The sequence below is a fragment of the Urocitellus parryii genome, chromosome 4 (assembly GCF_045843805.1).
Source record: "Urocitellus parryii isolate mUroPar1 chromosome 4, mUroPar1.hap1, whole genome shotgun sequence".
Classification (NCBI taxonomy): Eukaryota; Metazoa; Chordata; class Mammalia; order Rodentia; family Sciuridae; genus Urocitellus; species Urocitellus parryii.
This window is the reverse complement of record NC_135534.1, coordinates 139,306,080-139,333,638: the sequence shown is the minus strand read 5'-3', so window position 1 is coordinate 139,333,638 and position 27,559 is coordinate 139,306,080. Positions and strand designations below refer to the sequence as shown.

Here is a 27,559-nt window from a genome sequence, read left to right as displayed (position 1 = left end):
TTGATTTTATATTTTAACACATAGGCCTTTGACTTACCAAAGACAACACTGGAGACCCCACTTTCATTCCTGTGTTAGACAAGTCCTCCCCATTGTGAACTCATTTTCTCAGACAGGGAGGTCAGTATTGTGCTTAGCTACATTGAGTCCTATCATAGGAAAGGCAGTGGTCTTATTTTGGTAGTGAACAGGAAAATATATATCCTCATGAATGTTAGACAATGGTCAAAATAAACAATATTTTAAAAGAGTAAAGAAGACTTAAAACCTCACTTTCAAGCTTGTGAAGAAGAATAAAAAATAGCCATTCAGGAATTTGCTCTGTGGATATTCATAGTACATCTTCATTTTGTACAATGTTCATAATGTACAATGAAGGCAGGCAAATGTACCCAGTCAGAAACCTCCTTAGTACAGTGCTCTTCTTGGCATAGAATAAGGAAAAAAAATGTTGTCAACAAATAATAAATCATTTAAAAGTAATAATGTATGTGAAGAAAAATGGATGAATTTGAAACAAATGCACACGATCTTGCCATAATCTGGTTCCTAAAGATTTTGACTAGGATCTGATTTTCCTTCATACTTTTTCAAATTCTAGGCAGATTTTCCTCCTGGTTAAATGTGGTGTTACATAATTAGAATGGAGGCTCCATAGGGAGATAACACAGCTGATGACTGTTTCTCACATGATTGGACATATTTTGGAAGTGGCTGTCTCTCAATTCTCTGATTTTCATTATTAAATGAAATGAGTAAAACACATCAGCTTACTAACTGCACCCCTCTCACAAATTCTTTGGCTCACCTCTTTTTTTTTCTTTATTTTCCTCCTTAACACTGTCCCTATCTAAAAGAATATGAAATCTAGCACTTTAGATATATTTTGTAGCACACCAAATTTAACCTTTAAAAATAATTTCATTTTATTTTATTTTATTCCCATTTTCTCCAGTAGACATGAAAGCAGGTATTTTGTTTTGTTCATTCCGAGATTCTACTTGGCACTTAATAACAATGTTTTGAATAAAAGTGTAGACACATTACCCAAGTGCCTCCCATTCTAGGTTGTAGACAAAGGAGTTTTAGACATATCAGAAGAGAGCAGATGTCATGGAATCCTTAGGTTTCAATGCTACACCTGAAACATGTTACCTAGAGATGCACTGAGGTACAGGAGGCCATTTGGAGCGTTAATATTCTGATCAATATATGTGTCAAGAACTCCAGATTTGGTCCTTGCCTTGCCACAGATTAGCTGTTCAACTTTGATCTAGGTATTTAGTCCTTCTAGGCCTTAGTCTACTGATTTATGAAATGATAGGTTTGAATTTCAATCAGTTATGAGATATATCCTGAGGAATTTATAATTTTTACGTATAGTCAAAAATCATACTTTGAAAATTACTTAGTCTTAAAGCACACTAAACCAGATTCCAGCCCATTCTGATAATGAGTTCTGCTCATTTGTTTCAGTAGCCTATCTAGTGTGGGATAGAAACAGATGGGATTATTTTATTGACCAAAGATGCAAACAGGAATGTGTTACATATGTTCATTATCTATTACGAGTGTCAGTAGAAAAGACATTGAGAAATACTCAATAGTTCCTTCAATTATCGTCTCTCTTCCATTTTCCTCCACGGAACATGCAAAAGTCAAGCTGGACAAGCAATTAAGCAAATGTATACTTTTTTTTCTTTTTATGTGTAATTTATTATTTGCTTAGGTTGACTTTGTCACTGTTCATGATGTTTTTCCTCCAAAACCTTATTTTTCTATTCTGTCAACCATCACCAGAAACACCAAGTATCAGTATGAGTCAGACACTCTAAAAACATTCTTCTTTCTAGTCTTCCTTATGCCATCAGTGTGCACACTAACTTTCCTATTATATAGCTGCAGTTAAATAACTGTCTTGGAATTAGTGAGTCGCAGAGGAGAGGGAGAAGGCAAAGTCTGTCAAGGTTCAAGTCTATGACATTTTTTTCCTTTGAGGGAAATTTTTAAGCTTTTTTTTTCTTTTTAAAATATGTTTTGTACCAGTTACTAGAGAGGATTTTACCAGGTCAATAACAGGATAAATAGTTACAGATTTCCTTGATAGTTACCCTATTTGGGGAATTAATTTGCATCTTCTCATGATTTTACTTTTGAATGAATTATTTTGTTATATTTCATGATGTAAGATGTACTAAGATATTAGTGTTAATCATAAGCAGATCATATGCTTTTGAACTATTGCATCAGTCAGAAAGTATAAAATCTAATGAAGATTATGTTACTAGAATCCCCAAGTATCTCTTAGAAAGTGTCTACCAAAGCTAGGGAAAGTGTGTATCTGTGATTGGACTTTGAAGCTCAACTGAATGGAAAATTAGAAGAAATGGGGTTGAGGACTTTTTGTTCCATTGGTCTTATACTTTGGACAATCTTTTTCATCTCTGGCCCTCAATTTCTGTATTCAGGGTTTCATGTAAAATCTGGGGTTTGATTACTTATTATGCAAAGTCTGTTTCAGCCCAGTATTCCATGATGTAGAGTTTACAATCAATTTTAGATGTATAGTTAGGCATTAAAATATCTTTATACTTCTGAGTGATAAATTAGTGAAAAAATATAAATGAAACACAAATTTTACTAATAGATGTCTGTTTAATTATCTTCTCAGATTCTTTGAATTTGAGAATAAAGTTGATTGAATATCTATCTACCTTGATTATAAAACATGTATTTAATTGTAAAACTAATATAAATGTTTTTCTTTAAAAATAAATGACCATTTAATCATAGAAAAGCTTCAGAAATATTATTAATTCCTTTTAGGTGTCAGTAATACATAATATCTCTGTTTTAGTCAACTTTTTCGTTGCTGTGACTGAAGGACCCGTCTAGCACAATTATAGAGCAGGAAAACTTTATTTGAGGGCTCACAGTTTCAGAGGTTTTAGTCCATGGAATGCTGACTCCATTCCTCGGGGTTTGAGGTAAGACTGAACATCACAGAGAGGGTGGCGGAGGAAAGCAGCTTACATCAAGGTGACCATGAGGCAAAGAAAGATGATTCCACTCCCTAGATGCAAATATATACCCAAAGCCATGCCCCAATTCCCACCTCCTGCAGCTACACCCAGCCACTTCAGTTAATCCCATCAGAGATTAATTCACTGATTAGGCCAAGACTATAACCCAATCATTTCTCCTTCAAACCCTCTTGCATTGTTTCAGACATGAGCTTTTGGGGGACATCACATTAAAACCATAACAATCTCTTTTAGTTTTCAGAATAAGTTTGACATTATTGAATAATTGATCACATCCTAATGAATAGCCTACCATGTCTGAGGTGTTCCTAGATACTATCGCTACTGACAAACATAAGCAAATACTCTACCTTCATTGATCTCACATCAAATGTGTTAATATATGTTTATATATGTAATGACAGATCATAAAATGTAAATAAACAGTGAAGATGATTAAGGATTTCAAGAAGTGGCATGTTTGAAGGAGAAGTTGCCTTCTACTTCCATCAATCTTTCTAATCCACCTGTTCTCACTCTCTAAATAAATACTTAGCAAATATATTTAAATGTGACTTTAATGGAGACCCACATGACCAACCTTCGATGAGTTCCCCTGACCCATATCTGGTAGAATCAAGAGAGGAATTCAAATTAGACTGGAACTCATGCTGTTACCATCTTGATTGCAGTAAGACCTGGATTTCTTTATAATCACGGACAAGGCACTCACTTGTTGACTCTAAACTTTTTCTTTTTCACTTAAACATTGATTTGATAATTCCTGCCACAGAGGATGCTGTGAAGTTCTACATCACACAGGAATGCCATGGGTACTACCAGCCAGCCTTGAAAATGAGTCAATGCCTAAAATCCCAGGCTTACCCTCCACCGTCCACATTATTAACCACATTGCTTGCTTATTTTACTGACAAACCTGCATGAAAATATAATCCATACCCACCCTGATGTTGACGTGACTACTAAAATCATAACTGAATGTTTTCAAATTGGAGAATATAAATTTTTCTCAGAATCAAAATCTACCTTTTTCTAATAGTAGATCATAGCATCAGAAATAGGGTATGACAGATTTATTTCCTAGACTAGAAATAGCTTCTGATAGACAAACCAGAGAACAGAATTTAAACTTTGTGTTTCTCTACTGGCCCAAGGACTCTAGAAAATACAAATCAAATTTGTCAAATTTAGTCCTCTACCTCAGACTCATTTGAAAAAATGTGCTTCATATCCGAGCCTAAGAAAATGATATTTATGTTTTACTCATAGAGTAGTTCATTTAATTGGTCTTTTCCCATTTAGATATTCTCATATTTATCTGCTTGTCTTATTACCCATCTGTTCAAGAGGAAATTATATATGATGACAGACTACAAATTACTTTGCCTAAATAATAAATAACCAGAGGGAGAGGTGAAGCTTTTACCAAGGAAACAAGAAATTCATGAGCAAGAATATGCATAAACTTATTTCTCACTTTAATACATATCAAAGACTCTTTTAATACATTAATAATTTACTATGAAAGCAGCATTTATCAGTTGGGCTAAAGAAAAAAATTGGTCCTTTATGAACACCATTCAAAGAAATTCATTTTCTTTTGTGAAATTGAATAGCCTTAGTTGATTGATGGATATTAGCTGTAGCTAGCTCTTCTGTCAGAAATGCACATTCTACATTTATTATAAACATCATATTTTAAAAATAATTTAACTAGAGTTGTACTTATAGGGGCCATAATATTGTGATAAGAGAGATCAAACCCTTGTAGATGTGGAGTCAAAAACTTGTAGATGAAGACCATCTGGCTCAGAACCCTGGCTCCATTGTTGACTACCTATGCAACCAAGTGGCCCAAGTCTCTACAAAATGGGAGTACAATAGTTTTCACTTCATAGGGACTTGATGATGATTAAATAAGTGAATACATGGAGATAAAATAGGTCCCTGAAACAAAGATTTGTTAAATGTAAATTATTATTAATCAAATCTTGGTTCAATTAACTGCTGTGTTTAAGTTTTTGTTTTGTGACCAATATAGTAGGATTAAAAATACTTAACCTCATCAGGTTCCAATGGCATTAAATGAAGGGATGCTGACAAGGATTTTAGTGCACTTATTTGGCCATCAAGATAAAACTATTATATACCCATTTTTTTTCTTTTCGAGAACAAATCAGTTTTTATCTCAGAATTGAGCATGTGCAAATGGTTATTCTTTTTATCCATGCTCTATCAGCCACACTATATAAGGTTTTTCTTTTTAGGGAACATCAGTTTTTATTAATAACCTCTGGTAGGATAGAAGTGCTAGAATAAATGTGAATTAATTGGGAAGACTTTTTTTTTTTTCCCTTTGTGTTGAGGTGGGAAGAGGTCCTATGAAACTTTGACATCAACCATGATTTATTTTCCCTCATCTTTGTCTTGTTGTTGTTCTTATCCCTCGGCCACTTGTTGGTTGAATGTAGAAGAAGCATTGTCTTCTGGACTCCTCAGTCTCTTTGACTTGTGTCTGCATTGTTCATAAAATCATTTTAGTTTTAATGAAATCTGTTTTATTGCAATTCATTTTCTTCACACTTAGGATTCTGTAAAGGATCTACCTTTAAACAAAATAGTTATGAAGCCATTTTCTATCCCTAAAACTGATGGTTGGAGGCTTTGGACTCTGAAATGTATTTTTTTCCATAATGAATATGTGTGTTGGAGGAGGGTATATTTCCTGAAACATCTTCATTTACTTCTGTATTTAGCATTAAGTATGTTTAAAATATGTGCTCAAAGAAACTCACTTGCCAGGGATTATGTAATGAGTTCTGAGAGAGTGATAATTAGAGAGCAAAGGAAGAAAGGAAGGAGGGAACAGAAAAAAGGGAGAGGATGGAGGGAAGGAAGGAAAAAAGAAGGAAGAAAAGAGAAAGGATGGAGGGAAGAGGAGGAAGGAAGAAAGGGAGGGAGGAAGGGGAATAAGGAAGGAATAAAATAAATAATGAAAGATCCATGTCCTGTAATTGCAACTCTGTACCAAAAGATCTTACATATTTCCAGAGAAAAATGCCCTAGCTACAAGAGATGGAGATTCTTCTCCAGTAAATGAGTAATGTATCTGTAATGATTGACAGATTGGAAGTCCTCAGCTTTCAAAAAGACATAAGGGAGTAAGCCTGGCTGAGTAGTCCTAGGGTAGTGGTTACCAGAGAACATAGCTAACAGCCATGAAATGATATGAATTCACTGGGAGCCAGAGGTACAATCAGATATCCTAGGAAGGTCAGGTTTGCTTCAGAATTTTTGAAGAGGGACCAGTGCACATGGTTGCAGCATCTGGAGGCAGAGGTGTATCAAAACTATATACTCTTAGAATTCTTATCAAATATTATACCCCTCTATAGTGTGAAAAGAATGAAACATCCATCTCTTTTTAGCTTAAAGAAAAACAAATACCCATACTTCAAAATCATAGGTTTCTTCTAAAATGTCCATTTAGAGATTAAACTCTTTGTAAGTTTCTAAAAAAATCTGCTACTATACTATGGGAAAAAGTAAAATGGCACCTACAAACTAAGTTCCAGATGTGGAAGTGTAATTCATGTGAGTTGTTATGGTTCAGTTATGTGATGTTCCTCAAAAGTTCATGTGTGAGACAATGTAAGAAAGTTTAGAGGTAAAATGCTTGAGTTATGAGAACCTTAGCCTAATCAATTCATTGATTCACTTGAATGGATTAATTGGGTGATAGCTGTAGGTAGGTAGGGAGTGGCTGGAGGAGTAGATCACTGGGAATGGACCTTTGGGGTATATATTTTGTTCCTGGTAAGCAGCGCTCTCTCTGCTCCCTGGTGGCCATGAACTGATCATTCATGATGTTCTGTCTCACCTTGGGCCCAGAGCAAAGGAGCTGCTATCTGTGGACTGAGACTTCTGAAACCATGAGCACCAAATAAACTTTTCCTCCTCTAAAATGGTTCTTGTGAGGTCTTTTGGTCACACCAGTGAAAAAGTTGACTAAAACATGAGGCCACATGAACCTTCCTTCTCCTGTGATAATGCTGCCCCACTGGACATGTTTCAAAACCAGAGGGATGAAGATAACTGTGGGTCCTTGCAGGGGATTTACTGAATGAAGCAGGACAAGGGGGCGTGAGGGGGTGGCTGAGGCTGTTCACTGTTTTTTCTTGGGTCTGGAAATGGGAATTGGAAAGATTGGAAAAGCTAGCAACTTGAGGAACCCTTAAAAGTGATCCTCAAGACAATTTTGGCTTTTGTACCTCTATCCCATCTCAACCTGAGACTTAAAATTCCTATTCTTGTTTCTTCTTTCATTCTCAGCTTTAAGAGGATGATTTTATTTATTTGTTTTATTTCCCCAGTAAGAATTCGACGGACTGCTTTACTTTTCAGTTTTGGGCGAGTGTGAGTTGACAAAACATTCTTGCCGGTTGTTCTTCAGTTTATTACCCAACTGTGTTTTTTTTTTTTTTTTTTTTTTTTTTTTTTTTTTTTTTTTTTTTAAATATCATGCCTATGCCCACTCCTCCTTGCCCACTACTTAACTCCTGTCAGTGACTTCTCATCACATTTTAAATGAGATCCTCACTTCTTATATTGCCTTAGGAGGTCCTACACAATGTGGTTTGGCCTCCCTTCAATTCCATCTGTCACGGTTTTCCTTCATTCATTGTACTCCAGCCACACAGGCCTTAGTTTTGTTCCTTAATTGTCCCAAGCTCTTGCCTCTCTTGTTTTTGTTCTTGTCCAGCTCTCTGTGTTGTGGTCTCTTCCTCAGTTCTTCACTCTGTTCTCTTTCTTAATATGTTTTCCTTCACACAACAACCTGAAGCATCCCTTCTCAATACTTGCAGGACTTTCTGCAGGTCCTAGCTGACTATAAGTATTATATATATCTATATACACAGATAATCTTCATCTATGTGTGTATGCACACATATATAAAATAGTTGCTCCTTCCACACCTCACTAAAATGAAGTTCTCAGAGCAGCACCTGGTTTATGACCGTGTGCTTCACATTTTCAATAAGTCCTGAAAGGAAATACTTAGTAAAGATGTATGGAGTATATTTCAGCTTCACTCCTGCCAGTATAGTGAGGGGCAATTGTTCAGAATAGTCTGCATGATGACCACTCATAGGGATGTGGGGAACTTTTTCTGAGAAGGGCATTGTTTGCCTGAAAAGGAGTAAGCTACAAGGATTATAGAGGCTAAAATTATAACAAATGACAGGCTAGGAAATGTCCTCACCAATTTTTATATATATTTTCTTACTTACCTGTATTAACTGAAGGAGTAAAATCAGCCCTGCAGGTACCAATCACTATTGCTAAGCAAAAAGTAGCTTTCCCTCTGCTGGACCCTGAAGGTGTACACACAGTATATCGTTCACACCTCCTTCAGTCTACACCACAGGAAGCACGTCCATCATGATTATCATGCTCTTTTACTGGAGAAAGAAGAATGTTACAGCTTATAAATGTGAAAGGGCCAATGTGTTTCAGTTTGCAGATTTATTTTGGATAAGAAAGAGCATTTACTTTATTTTGTTTTGACTCCCCATTCAACATATTTATTTTCTTTGAAAATAGGTCAGTTTGGCTCATCAGTGGCCTCCTACTTCCTTTTCCTGAGATGGATGTATGGAGTAAATATGGTTCTTTTTATCCTGACGTTCAGCCTGATCATGTTGCCAGAGGTGAGATATGACTTCCAGTTTACAAAACATACTAATGAAAGACTCTTATGTGATAGTTCTCCTAGAAAAGCTTTTATCTCTCTTTTTGTGAATAGAATGACCAACTGCTATGTTCACTTATTTTTCTTTTTCCCCCTCTTTTTCTTGAGATATTCACTTATGCCCATAGGATTTGTAACAAGGTTAATCTTGAAAATGGTGCCCGTGATAGATCCAGTCTACACCAAAGGCAGGGGTAAGGTTTCAAGGGTGGAGTCTTGCTTTAATGTCTTGTAGTCAGCAGGTTGATTGGCATCTTGGCAGGTCACACGCATCTCAGAGGAGCTGTGCAGGTACAGTGAATCACCCCTTCTCCAGTGCTGTGTAGGACCTGGCAGAGCTTAAATATGGCTCACAATGTCTCTGGGCAGTCAACCAGAGGAAATGTCCATTGGAAGTTACCAGACACGGGATTTCCCTATTCAGTTAGGTTGCGATATACTTGACAGTCCACACATAGCCCAGGGATGGCTCGTGACAAAGATGAGTACATCTTTATGTAGCTTGTAATAGTGCAAAGCACTTTCACTTCCTTTACATACTGAGGCTCACAACAAATTTAGGAGGTAAACTATAGAAGAGTTTTTCATCCCTCTCTTAGAACACATGAAACCAAGTTAAATAATGGTTAGATGACTTAGCTAATGTTCCAGAATTATTAATTTATATATATTTATCAATCTTTCCTAGAACTGGGACCCATGATTCTGTTTTTTGTCCCCAGATTGCATTTTAATTAACTAGTCTTATAATCCCTGTGATATTTCTGGAGCTTGTAATGCTGTCTGGCTCATAGAAGACAGTGGATGTAAATTAAAAGTCCCGTTTACTTTGTTTCCCAAGTGAAAACTCAGGCGATGCAATAGAATGTGTATTTCATCTATTTCAAAATAATCCTAGCTTTGATTTTGCTCTTCTCTCTAAGGAACCTGAAATTCCTCCATTCCATTAATACCTACAATAGCACTACTTAGGGTCAGAGGCAGGTATAAATGGAGTCTGATCAACTGCAGTTGCTCTTTTCCCAATACTACGCTGCTTCCATGTAGAGGAAATAAAAGGCTGTCACTAGATCACGTGAACTCTATGAAATTACCCAACACCCATTCTGTGACAGATGGATAAATATGTGTTCAATGGCATGTGCCTTGAGAGCCAGGGAATATTGCATGCTTTTTCATAGGTTTGTGATAGATGCTGAGAAGCGTCCTGTATTCTGGGCAGCGATCAGCAACTTCTGCCTAAGAATGGAAGAGAATGAGCTTGCTGCATGTTAATTTTACAGAACCACTAGAGACCAGGGCTAAGCATCTCTGGGCAACATGACTATACTTTTTGTCTGCCTTTACCCAATAGCCTCATTCAGCATCTCTCTTGAGAACTGTTCCCTTTTGTCCCAAACTTCTGTGTCCCTGGTCAAACCTGATACTTAATTGCCTGTGTTCTCTGTGCCTCTCAACTTTGGGGTGAAATGGTAGAGGTAGAAAGTACCTTCTATTCTGTTCAAACCAGGACGCCCAAAGAGACCAAGGGCTTTAGGGAAAGATATGCTGCTTGTTCATAGAGGATGAGGAGGGACTAATTTCCTACTCTTACCCATCAAGTTCTGCACTCAGAGACTTCAAACCGCATCCCTTCTCTGACCCCAGCTCAAGGGGAGGGAAGATTCCCTTTCTCATAAGATGGAATTCGAGTTTGGCAGGCCTGAGGGTGCTTTTTCCAGTTCTCATCAGGACCCTTTTCTTGCCCTGTCCCTGATTGATTGCTCCCCAGGACTCTTCTACACTAATGTGCTTGTCTCCTAGTTTAGTAGCACAGATTCAAGGCAGCTACCCTGAATCAGGCATGGTGCAGGTACCCTCAAATTACATAACTGATTATTTTGAGGCTTCATGAGGGAGAGATCCTTCCTCCACCCCCACTCCTAAGGGACATTCTCGTTTGGAGATGTGGGTAATTTTGTTGAATGCAACAGTGTCCCCAAAGGCTTCTTCACTACTTTTCAGACCTCCTCTAAATTAGACCACTTTGGAGGTGGTGGAGGGGCTTCTCAGAAAGCTGCCTGGGGCTGTGGTTGCCCACCCTGCTGCTGGTCTACTGAACCCAGACTGTAGGGTCCTTAGAGCTTCCTTTGTTCTTAACTCTGGATCTAGTTCATTCCCAGAAAATGGGACCCCACATGGAGAACCACAGAGTCCCCATGAAAAAGTTTTTGGAGTGATTTTAAACAAAACCATTTGTGATCACATGTGTGGCTCAGATTCTGTTTCCAATTGTTAATTGCTTTTTTTTTTTTTTTTGCTTCTCCATGTAGTACCTCTGGGGATTGCCATATGGAAGTTTACCTAGGAAAACAGTCCCAAGAGCTGAAGAGGCATCTGCAGCCAACTTTGGTGTGTTGTACGACTTCAATGTAAGTGTCTCCACACAACCATAGTGGAAGGGAAACAGATTTTTCCTTATGTTATTTATTTATTTTTTTGAAACTCCAAGGCCTCTTTAACTAGGTCTGACAGGATGTTTTAAAAGAAATATCCATACCTCCTGTATAAAAAAGAAAAAAAGTGGGGAAAGTATTTGTAAAATGTGAATAAGTTTGATAAATATGGTAATATGATTAAATGGGAATACAGGCTACAGAATGAAGGTGAGCTCAGAGTTCAAAGACTTGAAGCAAATATTCTTATCTCTGGCTTTGGAAAAGAACAAAGGAAGAATTTGCAAATGTGCCTATTGGAAAATCTTGTTGGATTCTTAGGGAATTAGTTTTTCCATTTAATATTAACCTCTTCACTTCCTAGACAAGCCTTCTATTCAATATTAGTCAAGAGTTAAGGCTAAACACGAAGTACTAAGAAATACCAAATTCTAATTTTAAATGATATGAAGATGAGTATTGTTATACTAAGTACAAATACGAACAAAGCCCAATTACTATCACAGAGACTTATTCCTGACCATTGGAAATGGTTTTGGACTATGATTCAAGTCTATGACAATGATGCAATTCCAGACTTACTGACTGACTGACTGACTTTCTTTCTTTCTTTTTTTTTTTTTGGTAAGAAAATTATGACCAAATTAGATCCGTTTGGAAACATACAGGAGGAAAAGTTGCAGGGCAGATAGTGGGCAATTCATACATAGTTCAGGGAATATTTATAGGATAGCCAATGAGAATAAAATTTTTATGTAGACTACAGAATAAAGGAGGAGGGGAGAATAGACTACTTTTTTATAGTGTTAATATGTACATTTCACAGATGTTTTGATTTCTACTCATAACTCCCTAAAATGTGAGCTTCCTAAAGAGGGGATTAGGCCTGCTACATCCTCTTTTAGCCCCTGATCTAATCCTCACTCAGTGGAGCCTTAATGATTCTGTGTCGACCGGAAAACCTGAGGAGGGGATGATTTGTAGACCCTTGAGATAAGAAATAAGAAAATCTGTTTGTTCATTAGTACCAGAACATGCAAACCCTAAGAAAGGTTCCCACCTTCTGAGGGAGCAGAGCAAGCTATTTGTTCCTTTATATCACAGAGGAGTGTCCCATTGTCTGGCTACCTTACACACACTCTGTTTATCCATTCACCACTGATGGGTATTTGCATTGCTTCCAGTTTTTTGGTAGATAAGTAGGAGGGAAATTACTAAGTGTATATTTAAATTTTAAAGTTTTATCAGATTTCCAGATTGGCTGTGCCATTGATTATTTCCACAGCTGCACATGAGGATTGCAGTTTCTCTGTATCTTTGACAGTTGGTATCGTTAGTCTTATTTATCATAGCCTATCCTGTTGGAATTTTAATGGTATCTCTCGTTGTTTTAATTTGCATTTTCTTTTTTTTTTTTACTAGATATTGACAGATTTATAGATGTATTATTTATGGGATGCAAAGTGATATTATGATTTCTTAATACATTGTGGAGAGATTAAATCAAGTTAATTAGCCTATCCATCACTTGGAATATCTGACAATTTTGGGATGAGAACATTTGAGATTTATTCTCTTATTGATATTGAAATGTATAGTACTAGGTTATTAGCAATATTCACCACATACATATGCAATAAATCTAAAAAACAACCCTTAAACTTATTCCTTTTATCTAACTGAAGTTTTTGTACAGTTTGATTATCATCTCCCTATTCCTGCCACCTCCTCGGCTTCTGGTAAGGACCACTCAGCTTCCAGCTTCCATGAGTTCAATTGAGTGGTGAGAACAAGTGCTATCTTTCTGTTTGTCTTATTTCACTTAGTGTTGAACTGTGATTTCTCAGTAAGATCATTCACCTCACAGCCCCTTTATGATGAGTATTTTTATGTGGAACTGAGTTTGACATATGTAAAGTGGGGAAGATACTAGTGTCTACCTTAAAGGGCATTAAGTAAGATAATGCATGAAAAAGCATATAGCACAGGGCATACAGCACATATTAAATATTCCATTTTTTAAAAGAGCCATAACTTGCCTTAAGGCAGACAGCTATTAGAAAACAGCTGAGCTGATTGTATCAGACAAGGCTAGATTTGTAGATAAGGAAAGGAAATAAAAGTTCTCTTCTATGATATTAACTAAATACACAATAAATAAATGCATTCTGATGCTAATGAGAAATCATGGAAGGATTCAGGAACAGGAAGTGATATGATTATCAAATAACTCATTGAATATGGTTATTCTTGCAGAGGAGTTGCTGCTGTAAGGAATTTTATGTAATGCATGAATTTTATGAGTTTGTAATTTGAAGAGACTTCTGGTTTTTACAAAGATTCTACTCTAAATTTGGCAGGGAAAGAGCTTGATCCATGTTATGGATGTTCTATTTTTCTTTTCTTTTTTTTTTTTGTCAGAAGAAAAATTTGATTTATCCTGGAATAAATGAAGAGATCAGGGGTAACAAATACTTATATCAGACAAAAAAGTTGGGTCTGAAGCTGAAAGAGTAGCTTCATAGCTGGAATATTATCCTGTTTATGTTATAATCTAGTTCTCATTCCAGTCTAGCAAAGTAGTCCTTCTCATCCCTAATTTATCAAGAGACGGAGGTTTGATGGGACTGATATTTTCTCCTAAGTTTCATAGGCGGTAAATGATAGACCTGGGATTCTTACTACTCTGTCTGACTCTGAAGCCTAGAACAAAATCTCTCTACATATGCTTCCAGATGCTCCTGAGATGACCATAATTTTATATTATAGATTCATAAAATAAGAAAATTTTAGAGATGGAAATGCCCGTAGAGATTTTCCATCCTATGATCTGCATTCTAAAACCAGGGAGACCTCTCAGAAGCAATGTATTATATTCCATCAGTAATTTTCCTGTTATAATTTTCAATAGTATTCTCACTGACTGTTCCTGGAACACTGACTGTAATGCTTTCTCTCTTTCAAAGTGGGGAAATTAAAGTAGTTGAATCCCCTTTTCATCTTTTATAATAAATTTGGAATTTCAAAATCAGATTCTCAAATAGAATGAGAGGGTCAATATTTCTTCTTGCCCGATTTCCTTACTTGATCCTCCAAACAATGACCTCATAGAGGTGCCCACTCTATAAGATGAACCCAATATATCATCCATCATGGTACCATAGAGGAAGCCATCATCCCCAAATGCTTAAGTTTTCTGAAAATTCACAATTATAACTTTCAGAAAGCCCAGAGACACCCAGAAGAAAAGTCATATTTCAAGCCCAAGACAGAGATGAATGTGGTGCTAGATAGTCTAATTGAGCCATGAGTTGGTTTGTTCTAAGGTTAATGTACCAACTTAACCAAGGCATTCTATATAAATGTAGGTGAAGAGAAGGAGAAAAAAAATAAGTCTGTGTTTACAGAACACTATAAAAATAGATGGAAGCATGACCTCTTGTGGTAGAGGAGAACCTATTGAATAGAAAGGGTCAGAAAAACTTTAGTGGAGGTAGGAAGGGTGTGAGGAACTGAACTTCATCTGGGAATCTTGGAATCTTTCCAGCCCTATGAAATCCCAGATCTCTCTGTCACTTACAAGAATGTATAAAAACTCATTGAAATTCTTTTTAATTATTAGTAGACAAGTACCATTTAGTACAGGCAAGGTCACCCAGTCTTACAGCTTATCAAAGTAATAATTTACAATTTGCAATGCACCTTATTTTGGATCCTTTTACTAGGTGCCTAGTAAGCAGTCTTACTGATCCAAGAGGTAAATGTATTTTATTAAAATAGGAAGAAATGAGAGATTATCTAACATAAATGCTATGAATCAAATTGGCTGAAATTGTATAATTTAAATTAACATAATCAGAATAAGTTTAAGTCAGTGTATTAGTCAGTTTTCTGTCACGTTAAGGAAACACCTGAAACAATGAAGTTATGAAGAGAAAAGGTTTATTTTGGCTCACAGTTTTGGAGGATCCAGTCCAAGATTGGCCAGATTTGTTGCTTTAGGCCTCTGGTGGGGGTACTGGATACAATGACAGGAATATGTTGTGGAAGAAACTACCTGCCTCGTGGCTAGGAAGCTGAAGAGAAAGAAGAGACTGTAGTTCTACAATTCCCATCAAGGACATGCCCCAATAATCTAAGGACCAATCTCCCAATTAGGTACCACCTACCAAAGGTCCCACAACCTTCCATGAGTACTACCCTGGGGACTAAGCCTTTAAAACATGGCCTCTGGGGTAGAGTCAAGGTCTAAACTATAGCAATAAATAAGAACAGAATCTCTGTGGACAAGATACTTGGGTGGAGAAGGAATGATAAATGATAATCCTTGTTAGGAGAAAGAGGAGGAACAAAATGGAATACGGAAGGAGCTTAAGCTCAGAGCAGACAATGAGATCATATGAATAAAGATATGAGTTGCTAATAGAGGCAAATGCATTCAGTTTTTCAGCTTGCGATCATGTTATAAATGGATAAATGGTGAGTTGACTTTGCCTTTCATTTTCTACCAGTCATTCATAGATGTGGGAAGTAGAGGAGACACTGGAAGGTACAGGAGAGGAGAGCTAATACCCACTATTTTTTTTTAATTGGTGCATATTAATTGTACAAAATTGTAGGTTATGATGACCTATTATGTTTTAAGCAGGCACCTACATTAAATTTTATCTTCATAATAACTCTTCAAGATAGGGATTATTATTAAAAATTTTAAAGTTGAGGGAATTGGGCTTCAAGAGGTTGGTTAATTTACGAAAGACAGTGAAGATAATTAAAGGAAGCACTGAAATTATAACTGAAATCTGGATGACTTTCATGTCCAATTGTTTGTTTTATTTTAACATATCATCCTAAGCCTATTTCTTCTTTCATATTCCATCCTTGAAGTTTGTCCTCAAAGGACCTTGGTCAGATATAGTATGAATATTGATAAACAGGAGTTCAGTTTCTTATTTAACCAGTATCAATAGCTCTTTTAAATAATGATCTCCCAAAGTAAGTATGTGTACTCTGCAATATATCTCATCTCTGTTAAGTTCCTTCATTTCTTATTGTACTAGCCACATTTAGGAGAGAGACAGTTCTGTGATCTACATATAGAATAACATGTTTTATTGTAAAAGGATTTCAGTAGTTTAAATGCATCTTTATTTTTAGGTAGTCCTTTTAAATGGGTGAATCATTTCAGATTTCCTAAGAAACCATATTACATGCTGGAGATATTTAGGAGAAACTGTCCTTGAAGGAGAAAGGGGCAAGGAAGCAGGGATAGGTGAGGCAAGCCCTGGGTGGCAATGCAGGTCTGACACCAGTGAAAAAGAGAGGGAAGGAAGGATTTTAAGAATAGTCTCAGATTACAATACTGCTCTGAAAATGGCTTGACCAGAGTAATGGTGAATCTATAGTATGTCTATTGGAGGAGTTTTATATTGGTGAACTATAACTCAGCTCTATCAACTTTCCGTGATGCTCAGTCATTGGCTGGTGACAGCAGGCATTGTGTAAGGCTCCAGTGTGATTCACCTTAATGCGCTCTGGTGGATCAAAGGAGTGGCAGCTGGAGGCAGTCCTGGAAGGAGCTCTTAGAAGCACACCTCTATGGCTGATACAGGGATCTGTTGGCCCTGAAAATGTGAATTGACTCCTCCATTTTGGATCAGTTGTTAATATTACTCTCATTGCTGCTACTTGGTTTCAAAAAGTTTAAAATCCAGCCAGCATGACCTCTTTTCCACAGTCATTGCTCACGCCTAGACCAGGGCTGTATCCACAGACTAAACTCCTAGATCATACCTAATCCCTTGGGGACATGACACCAAACCAGACTGCCAAGCTTTGTGGAGACACATACAGTCTTATAAATTTCCAAGTCCACTGGAAGATCTGACTATTCTCTTAGGAACAGAGCTTGTAAGATTGGAATTGTTGAGGATCTTCTCATCTATATATAGTGAGTGTTATGGTTTGAATATAAGGTGTCCCTCAAAAACTCCTGTATTAAGGCAGGAAGTAAAATTATCACATTTTGAGAGTCATAACCTCATCAGTGGATTAATCCAGTTTCTGGATTAATAATATGAATGAATTACTGGGTAGTACCTACCGGCAAATGGATAGTGGCAGAGGAAATAGGTCACTGGGCTATGCCCTTGGAATTTTATATCTTGTCCTTGGCTCCTCATGGTCTCTCTGTTTCCTGGCTGCCATGAACTGAGCAGATTTTTCCACCATACAGTTGCTCCATAATATTCTGCCTGGCCCTCAGTTCTAGAGCAATGAAGTTGACAGACCTGGGACTGAACCTCTGAATCTCTGTGCCCCAGATAAACTTTTTTTTTTTCTCTAATTTGTTCTTGTCTGATATTTTGGTCACAGCAATAAAAAGCTGACTGACACAGTGAAATTCCTTTGAGGATTTCATTGAGCGGAACTAGGATACTGCCCAGTCAAATGGTGCTGGGGTTGGCAGTATCTAGGGGCTGTCCATCCCTGTCTCTCATATTTGCTTCACTTCCTGAACAACCAGTTTGATTCTCTCTTCTTCATTGGTTTCCTTAAGTTTGATTAAAAGAAGATATCTTATACTCTCTTCTGGATCTTAGATTCTTTCCCTTGCTTCAGATACTTCTTAACCTGATACTCTAGAACTTCTTTATGACCCAGCAGTAACTTGTGATAAGACAGATCCTTCAGTCTACTTTAGCTTTCTTGGGATCCTAAACTTGGGGAGCTGATTTCTTAGGATTGATCAATTATTCCTTTACTTCAGGAATAAATTCTGATTTTCATTACCCCAGTCAAGCTACACCTGGAAAAATCAAGATAAGCTTTTTTAAAACAGATATTTAGGATGCCTTTTGTGCTGATGCTATACTAAAATATGAAGACAGCATTCTTTCTTTGGATGCAATAGTCTTCTTTTCATTAGTTTGATGAACATTTATTGAGCACATGCTAGGTTTGAGGCATTTAGCACAGGTGAACAAAGTCTAACAAAGTCTCTGCCCTCAGGAGCATAAACTCTAGTGGACTACTCAAATAATCACAAAAGGAAATCTGGATTCCAACTGTACCAAGTGCTATGAATGAAAGGTATACAGCATCAGGAGAACTATATATAACAGGAGCTTGACATGGTTTAGGACCTAATGGAAGGGGAAGAATACTTGAAAAAATTTATTCTCTGAGAAAATAATATTTGAATGGGGTTCTGAAGAGTCAGAATGAGGTTCTAATCTGAAAGAAAAGAAAACTATTCTAGGTAGTAGACAGCAAGTACAAGGACCCTGTGGCAAAGAAGGTTACCTTATTGAAGGAACCAAATGAAGGCCAGTGATACTAGATGTGATGGAAAGGTAAGAAAAGATAGTATTGGAGAGATAAGAGGGCATCAAAAGTTATGGACGCCTCTAAAAGCTAGACCATGAATTCTTTTTTCTTAGAGTAACTGAAAATAATTTAAGCAGACACTGGATGGGTAGTGACATTATCAGACTTGGATTTTGAAAAAATCAACAGATTGACAAGATTGAAGAAGGGCAAGAAGAATGTAAAGAGACCAAGGAGGAGTCTATTAATATGTACAGATGAGAGGCTGAGATTTTTGCAAGTGCTAAGTTCAGCTGGCAGGGATTTACTGATAAGTAAATACTGGCTGACAACCTAATAAAGGCTGAGTCATTTGGTAAGATTAGCATCTCATAGCCTATTAAATTATATTCTTTAATTCAAATGCATAGCACCAAAGCATATATCTAATGCAGTTGCTCTGACAAATAGATTGCTTAGATTTACAAATATTTGAAAGCAATTTAGTAAAAACTCTATTTTGTGTTGTAGCATCATGCTTTCAGTAGACATCTTTTGTTTGTAATTTGTGCTTGAAATTCATTATATTTACTTAGAAATATCTGAAATAAAATTTGTACTCTTAATATAGAATTAAAAATTTCTGAACTCAATTTTCCCCAAGTAGCCTCAATATTTTCTCTACCTTTAAAATATTTTATTTGTTCAAAGACTCATTTTTAAGTAGATAATAGTTAGTTCCCAGTACAGGCTGTATCCCAGTGAGCACACATCTTTCATTTCCTGTGTTAATTCACAAAACTCCTCTCTTCATGATTTTAAACAACCAAAGCAGATTTTCAAGTTCAGAAGTCAATCAACCAACAGAATCCCTTAATATGATGCTTTCCATCTCCATTTTGTGAAATAAAAGAATATTGTGTGTGTGTGTATGTTTGTGTGTGCGTGTGTGTTGTGGTTGTTGTTGGAGATTAAATCCAGGGCTTTGTGCTTGCTAGGCGAGTGCTCTACCACTGATCAATACCCCTTGCTTTAGATCACTTTTTCCATGTGAAAATAAATTGCACACAGTATCTTGTTTTATAGCTCTGAGATTGCTTCAGTTAGCAACTGAGTTTTAAGCAAATGAGTAGGAAAAAAAATAGCATTTTTCTAGCTTTAGTGTCTCTCAGACTTTTTTGTGTGTTTTGATTTGTTAAATTCAATTGTAAGATTATTGTTGTCATGTTATTGTTTTGAAATTTACTCTATTTTATTAAAATAAAGAATAGAAGATAGGAGAATAGAAATGGATGGTTTGATAGCAGTCTAAAGGCTTAATCTAATAGGGTTGGTTGCTAATGGTCACCAGAAGCATTATCAGGCATTCCACAAGCAAAAATTAGGTATCAGATCCTGGGAATACCAAGACAACGTACACATTCCCTGCCCACAGGGGTGGTATTGTCTACTTGGTCATGCATACAAACAGTTGTCATACAATATAAAAATCTCAAGATAACAGACGTTTTAGGCACATGGAGGCATAATGGAGGAATAGGTTTACTGGAGTTTAATTTACTGGAGTCCTGAGAAGGCCTGGTAAACAAGACCAGTTCCCATCTGAGTTCTGTATAATTTGTTTAAAAGGAAAGGCAGATGGACATCAAAATTCCACATTTATTACTAACAGGCTAAACTGGAGGACTAATCTGGAACCTTAGCCAAATGGTCTTGCTAATATGAAACCACAAATTTGACCAATTTACTCTGGGGACAGCTTGTTTTCTAGAGGAAGAAGTTATGTTTGTTAACTGGGTCAGCCCCTTTAATTCATTTCCCATTTAGCAAGCAGAGAAATCACCCCATCACCCTGGAGTGGAGGGAGTAGAAGCACATGGGAGGCTGAGGGGTATTTCATCTAGTGGAGATGCCATGGCATTTCACTTCTGACACAGTAGTGAAAATTCTAGATCCTGTGACCAATGCAATGACACATCTCACTCCACTTGAATGTCCCACAGGCAATGAACTCAGCACAGTCAAAAGTTTCGCCAAACTTGCTTCTTCCTCTGATCTCAGGGAATTGTATAGCCAACCTACCAAAGTCACCCCAGCCAGAAACATGGATATTTGCATTGTCAAACCATTTTCACCAGGAGCCCACATCCAGGCACACTCTAAGTCCTAAGCCTTATTAATTTATCTGATACTGATCCCTTCTCTGTATTGCTGCACTCACATATGAAGGCCAATCAAGCCTGTGTCATGTTCACAAGAATTTTCTAACTGTATTTTCATCTTGCCTCAAAACTTTGGTGCTCACCACAGCTTACTGAACAAAATATCTCCTAGCATAATGGAATTATCCCTCCTGATTAGATTTTTCTCTGCATGTTTGCATTCTTATCAGCTGTGGGCCAGCACACAAAAGCAAAATGGAATTACTCTTTACGGAAGCCAGCAGAGCTAAAAATGCAGTGTAAGTTAATGAAAAGAAATTAAGTCTTGGAATTCAGACAGGCTTGGGTTGGAATCTTGTCACATACTGCATGTGAGATATTAGACAAACAACCACCTCACTGTGTGTAAAATGCTACTATTTATATCTACCTATCAGGCTTTAATAAATGAGACTACATGTGTAAATTATTAGCATAATGCCTAGCACACTAGGTGTTCAACACACATCTGCTCAGGGTACTAGCTCATAAAAAGGTTCATTTGTTGGAGAGATAAGAAAACAGGAAAAAAGAGTCTTATGTGGAATAAGAATCCTGATGTATGCATCAGTCAGGAAGGAAAAGTGGACGGCAGCAGTGTCCCCTGCCTGGGCAGGAGACAGAGGGATGAAAGCATGAGAACATGGATGGGCAGCAAAGAAACTATGTCATAGCTCTTTGAAGGGCAGAGACCTTGGCAAAGCTCTATACTTTCTGTTGAAAACTAGATCTGTGGAGGCTCAGCCCAGCTTCCTCTTTGTAAGTCACTTGCTCCTCCTTGAGAATACAGAGCATGTGCTTCATGTCTCTGCATCTGGGTTGTAGTAAAAGGAAACTCAGAGGTGAGCAAAGGATCTGCAGAAGCCTGGTGGGCCTGGTTGAGGAGGAGGAGGTAGCCATGGCCTGATCTCAACATGCAGCCCAGAGAAGACAGGGCTGCTCTTTTTGTGCCATCAGTTGAGGTCCTGCCAGATATCATTGGCCTCTTCAGTCTATGTTTCTCTCCTGGGTGCCTTTCTTTTAGATACTAAATGCCATCATCCTTATCTTTCACCCACATGTGAAATCTTTAATATGCTGGTAAAAATGACTGATGATAATTCAGAGGAAAGTAGAAATGTACTTGACTAAACTCCTGTAGTGTCACCTCCCCTCAAGTCCTTCAGCGAACACGCTTCAAAAATCATACCTTTCTTCACCACTAGTTTTTACTTCATGGATTTTTTTTTTTTTAAAAACAATGGTCTAACAGTATGAATCACAGAATTGTTAAAGATGATGAAACTCATTTGCCATCCTAGGGATACAGTGTTGTCTTTCAGTAAATAAATAGCTAAGTGACAATTTATTTGTAATCACAAGAAACCCCAAAGGATGGAGTTATAATTTCAGGGAACAAAAAGTCCTGAAGTGGATATTCTGCATGCAGAACTCTTTTAAAAATTTGTTTTTATTGGTGCAGTATAGTTTTGGATAATGGTAGGATTCATTTTGGCATATTCATAACTGTACATAACATAATTTGCTTCATTTCAATTCCTGTTATGACCCCTCTTCTCTCCTGTCCTCCCACACCCTGATCCCTTTCTCTACTCTATTGGTCTTCCTTATATTAATTTGTTTTTTAATTGGTGCATTGGAGTTATACATGAAAGTGGAATTCATTGTGATATATTCTATTTATACATGTACATAGCATAATTTGGTCAGTTTTATTCTGCAAGTTCCTCCCCTTTCTCATCCCTCCTCCTTGATGCCCTGCCTCACTTCCCTGTCCTCCCTTCTATTATCTTGAGACTCCATTTTAAAAACATTTCTTATTTCCTCTCTATCTTCTGCATATGAAAGAAAATATTTGATCCTTGACCATCTGAGTCTGGCTTATTTTGCTTAGCATGATGTCCTTCACTTCTATCCATTTACCACCAAATAGCACAATTTTGCTCTTTTTTTTTTTTTTTGACTGAGTAGAATACTATCCTGTATATATACCACATTTTCTTTGTCCATTCCTCTACTGAGGGACACCTAGGCAGGTTCCATAGCATGGCTATTGTGAATTGTGTTGCTGTAAACATTGGTAACATGCAGAACTCTTTTGGAGACCTCTGTAATCCAGTCTCTCACTCCATCTATGTATAGTATTTGGCCAATAGTAAGTTCTTGATAAAGGTTCCTTAGGTAAATAGACACATGAATTAATTCCTGGTGACTATGTAATCAAAACGCCCTCTTTTTGTGGAAATGTGTCAGTAACCGTGGACTAGAGCAGCTGCAGCATTAGAACAGAAATTATTCTCAATAGACAGACAGTATGTAAACATAGAACCCCAGGACTGGACAGGAATTTCTGTGCTCATTTTAAAGTTGGCTCTGGCTGTGGTTTCTGTCATGGATTTGAAAGGGAGGGTGCTTCCACTGGGAAAACAGGGTGCATTGACATGGAATATGAAGAGCAACTTGGCTAGCTAGGAGCCATTGCTATTTTAGTTACTCCCAGATGTCTGCTGCTGTAGTTTCCAGAGACGGGGAAGACATGTAGAGAGTGATATGCCCCCGGGTGAGAGGGGAGGGATGCCCCTTCTAGGATTCTCAATTCATGTTTAAAACCAGCCCTTCATATGCTACTGAGATGGATTTGATAATGCTTTTTAAAATTATATTCTTTAATAATACCTCTTTACAAACTTGGCTACATATGGTGCAGATAGGCAATCTGAAGGCTTTGTGAATAAACAGGATCTTATTCCTTTTTGGTTGTGATCTAATATTTATGGAACACAAGCCATTGAACATATGTCAAATGGTACGGATACCAGATGAACGAGCTGCCCGGTAGCTATTGTGCTAACCTACCCAGCACACCAGATGCTCCTTATATATCCACATTCCCCTTTCAGGCTATTTTTAGGGTTTCTTTTAATCCCACTGTTGTAATGATGAATCGTATAAAAATGTTAAATTGTAACATTTATAGATGTGAAGATGAAGCCCTCTGAAATCTTTTCAAAAGATGTCTAGAGTCCTTTCCAAGAAACCCTACCACCACTGGGGACCATCCAGGGTATAGATAAAAGGTCCATGCTGGGTTGGTAAGGTATCATGTGTCCTTCTCTCCCTGGGAAGTTATGGCACTAGGAGATACAAGTCTTAGGATATAAAGAAAGCCTATGAGGAGCTATATAGCACAGAGGCTAAATACATGGGATTCAAATTAGACCCAGTTTGAATTTAGATTCTGTCATTTACAAGCTATATGAACTTGGACGAGTTACTTAACCTCTTTAAGGCTCTGTTTCTTTAAGTATAAAACAGGTACATTTGGGGATAGTAACTATTGCATCTTTGTGTGTGTGTGTTGTATCATGCTAAATAACACTTCTCCCTGTTGCAATCCTATTGTGACCTAACCAGAAATAAAACAAAGTGTAGGACAGGTGGAGGTCAGTATGCCCCCTGTATCATGAAGGCAGACATTAAAGTATGTGCAATGTCTTTTGGACAGACAGGCTTCACAGCCAGAACTTTCTACCAGGACAGGCCTCGCCTGATGAGGCAGAGCACAGCGCATGCTCTCTCAGGAGGGAGAAGGGGGCTCCCCTTGTTATTGTCACCTATGCTCTCCTTCAGATTAGTGCCTGTCCTTCAGCTGGCGTAGGGTAGTGGAAAACAGCTGGAGTCTTACACCTGTGGATCCTCTCCACATGGAGGGAAACATCCAGGGGGTGGGGGGAGCATTGCCCCCAGTAGCAGGAGCTTCATAGGGCTTTAGAGAAGATGCTGTGGGAAGAAGTAAGTGTTAGACAGGTTCTGGATCATCAGTAAAACATAATGATTGGTGTTATTACTGCAACCATTATCCCTAAGTGTCTGGATTGTGGCAGAGAAATAGAGTAAGGATCACTTTCTGGGCAAAACAGAGGGGCATGGAAAATAATCTGTGTTGTCCCATGAGGAAAAAAATAAACAGTTCAGGATATAACCTTTGGACTAAACCAGAGGCTGGTGTCTGTACTTAATGGATTGTGTTACTGTTGCCCTGGGACAGAAACCAGCATGAAGATTCAGGGAGGGTAGAAGGAGGCTGGATGTAACATCGTCATGGGGCAGCACAGACCTTGACTAGATGAATGTGAACTGTGACGATGACATGGACTGGGGACTGAGAAATCCTGCCAGATCATTTCCTCCCAGGATAAAGATTTCTAGTTTTGGGCATTTGGCCAATCCATACATATTTGGTTTATTTTTTACTTTCTATCCTGCATTATAATTATATATAATAGTGGGATTTATTGTTATATATTTGTACATGCACACAACATAATTTGGTCAATTTCATTCCCTAGTACCTCTCCTTAGTTTCTTATTTTGAAGTCTGTACTACTTGTTGGGCCCCAAATATTCTTTTCAGTTGAACATTAAGCATGATTCTCCAGAGAAATATAACTAACGGGAGACCTAAATCTGTATGAAGATTCATTATATGTAATTAATTTAGGTTTATTACATATAAATATTTATGTTACATATATAACTTATTAATTAATATAAATAATAGATTTTTATATATAAAAATTAATTTATTTCGAGGAATGGACTCACATAAGTATTTGCAGGCTAGAGGCCCAGGGAAGCCAGTGCAGTAATTAAGTCTAAGTCTGAGGACCTGAGACCCAGAGAATTGATGATGTGAATGTCAGTCTGAGGGCAGGAAGAAGTGAGATGAGGTGTTCCAGCCCAAGCAGTCAGGAAGAAAAGTGGCGAATTCTCCTCTTCCTTTTGCTCCATTCAGTTCCTCAATGGACTGGATGATGCCCAGTTCCATTGGGCCTTCCCAATCGGCTTTACTGAGTTCACCTACTCAAATGCTACTCTCATCCAGAAACACCCTCACAGACACACCCAGAAACTGTGAGGACTCTCCATAGCCCATTCAAGTTGACAACACAAAATTAAACATCACAGATTTAGTTTTTCTTAAACTGAAAAATGAAGATACAAGTGCAAGGAAGCACAGCACTTCGGCATTTACCTATGACTCTTTAATTCCATCCCAGCTCTTGTTAATTTCTCAAGATTCTATGAGATTTTTCTAGAGATTTTATTTCTTGCTAACTCTTAGGGTACTAAAAAATAAGTTTGCTACAAATTTTGAAAGCACCAGTTGTAGAGAGCCTACATTCTGGGAGCAAATTTTTACCCCTCACACATCAGTTAGAGCACTAATCTCTAGGGTATACAAAGAACTCAAAAAGCTAAACACTGAAAAAACAAATAACCCAATCAACAAATGGGCCAAGAACCTGAACAGACACTTTTCAGAAGAGGATATACAATTAATCAATAAATATATGAAAAAATGCTCATAATCTCTGGCAATCAGAGAAATGCAAATCAAAACCACTCTAAGATATCATCTCACTTCAGTCAGAATGGCAGCTATTATGAAGACAAACAACAATAAGTGTTGGAGAGGATGTGGGGAAAAAGGTACACTCATACATTGCTGGTGGGACTGTAAATTGGTGCAGCCAATTTGGAAAGCAATATGGAGATTCCTTGGAAAACTGGGTATGGAACCCCCATTTGACCCAGCTATTCCTCTCCTCAGACTATATCCAAAGGGCTTAAAAACAGCATACTACAGGGACACAGCTACATCAATGTTTATAGTAGAACAATTCACAATAGCTAAACTGTGGAGCCAACCTAGATGCTCTTCAGTGGATGAATGGATAAAAAAAAAATGTGGCATAAATACACAATGGAATTTTACTCAGCATTAAAAAAGAACAAAATCATGGTATTTTCAGGTAAATGGATGGTGTTGGAGAAGATAATGCTAAGTGAAGTCAGCCAATCCCCAAAAAACAAATACCGAATATTTTCTCAAATATAAGGAGGTTGACTCATAGTAGGATTGGGAGGGAGAGCATGGGAGGAATAGATGAACTCTAGATAGGGAAGAGGGGTAGGAGGGAAAGGAAGGGGGCCGGGTATTTGCAAGGATGGTGGAATGTGATGGACATCATTATACATAGTACATGTAAGAAGACTTGAATTGGGTGTCAGCATACTTTACATATAAACAGAGATACAAAAATTGTGGTATATATGTGTTTTAAAAATTGTAATGCAAAAAAAAAAAAAAAACAGCGGTACCTTAGATTAGGTAGAGGTAAGTGAAAGGAGGGGAAGGCAGTGGATGTGGGGATAAGAAGGACAGTAGAATGAAACAGACATTATTACTGTATGTATGTGACTGTATGACCAAAGTGATTCTACAATATGTATACTCAGAAGAATAAGAAATTATATCCCATTTACGTATGATATATCAAAGTATATAAGTGCATTCTACTGTCATGTATAACAAATCAAAAAATTTAAAAAAAAAAGAAAATTGTTGTTTCTTTTCCGTTTTTCCCCAGATCCCTCCTCTGACTTGTTCTAAATTCCTAATTCTTCCTCTAGAAATCAGCATCGGAGGCATTTCCTCCTCTTCCTCCTCCATGTTTCCCTTCTTCCCCACTTCTGCTTTCTTCATAGTGGGTTTCAAAGTCTCACTACTAGGTTGGTATGAATGCTGTTGGTATAATGATGTTAAAGGCAACAAATTCAATTCTGTAAGGTTCAAAGGCAACTCACCTGATCTCAAGAAGTTTTCCCGATTGGCAAGTAATTATCTTCTTCTTTCACAAAGTGTAGTGATTTTAAGTGATTGTCAGAAAGAAGTTGGAGAGGAGCTGGGGAATGGACATATGATAATGTGGAAAAATGCTTCAGTGATGGGAAAAGCACAGTCAATGTGAGAAA

The 27,559-nt window shown here is 37.4% G+C and overlaps 1 protein-coding gene across 1 annotated transcript in view; it reads left to right on the top strand.

Annotated features, from left to right (window-relative positions):
* The window catches only part of Tmc1 (transmembrane channel like 1), a 114,471-nt gene that overhangs the window by 42,215 nt on the left and 44,697 nt on the right, over window positions 1-27,559 (top strand). Inside the window, exons 7-8 of the mRNA XM_077797332.1 lie at window positions 8,649-8,755; window positions 11,109-11,207. Coding sequence (XP_077653458.1) covers window positions 8,649-8,755; window positions 11,109-11,207 — 206 coding nt within the window. The remainder of the gene's footprint in view (window positions 1-8,648; window positions 8,756-11,108; window positions 11,208-27,559) is intronic.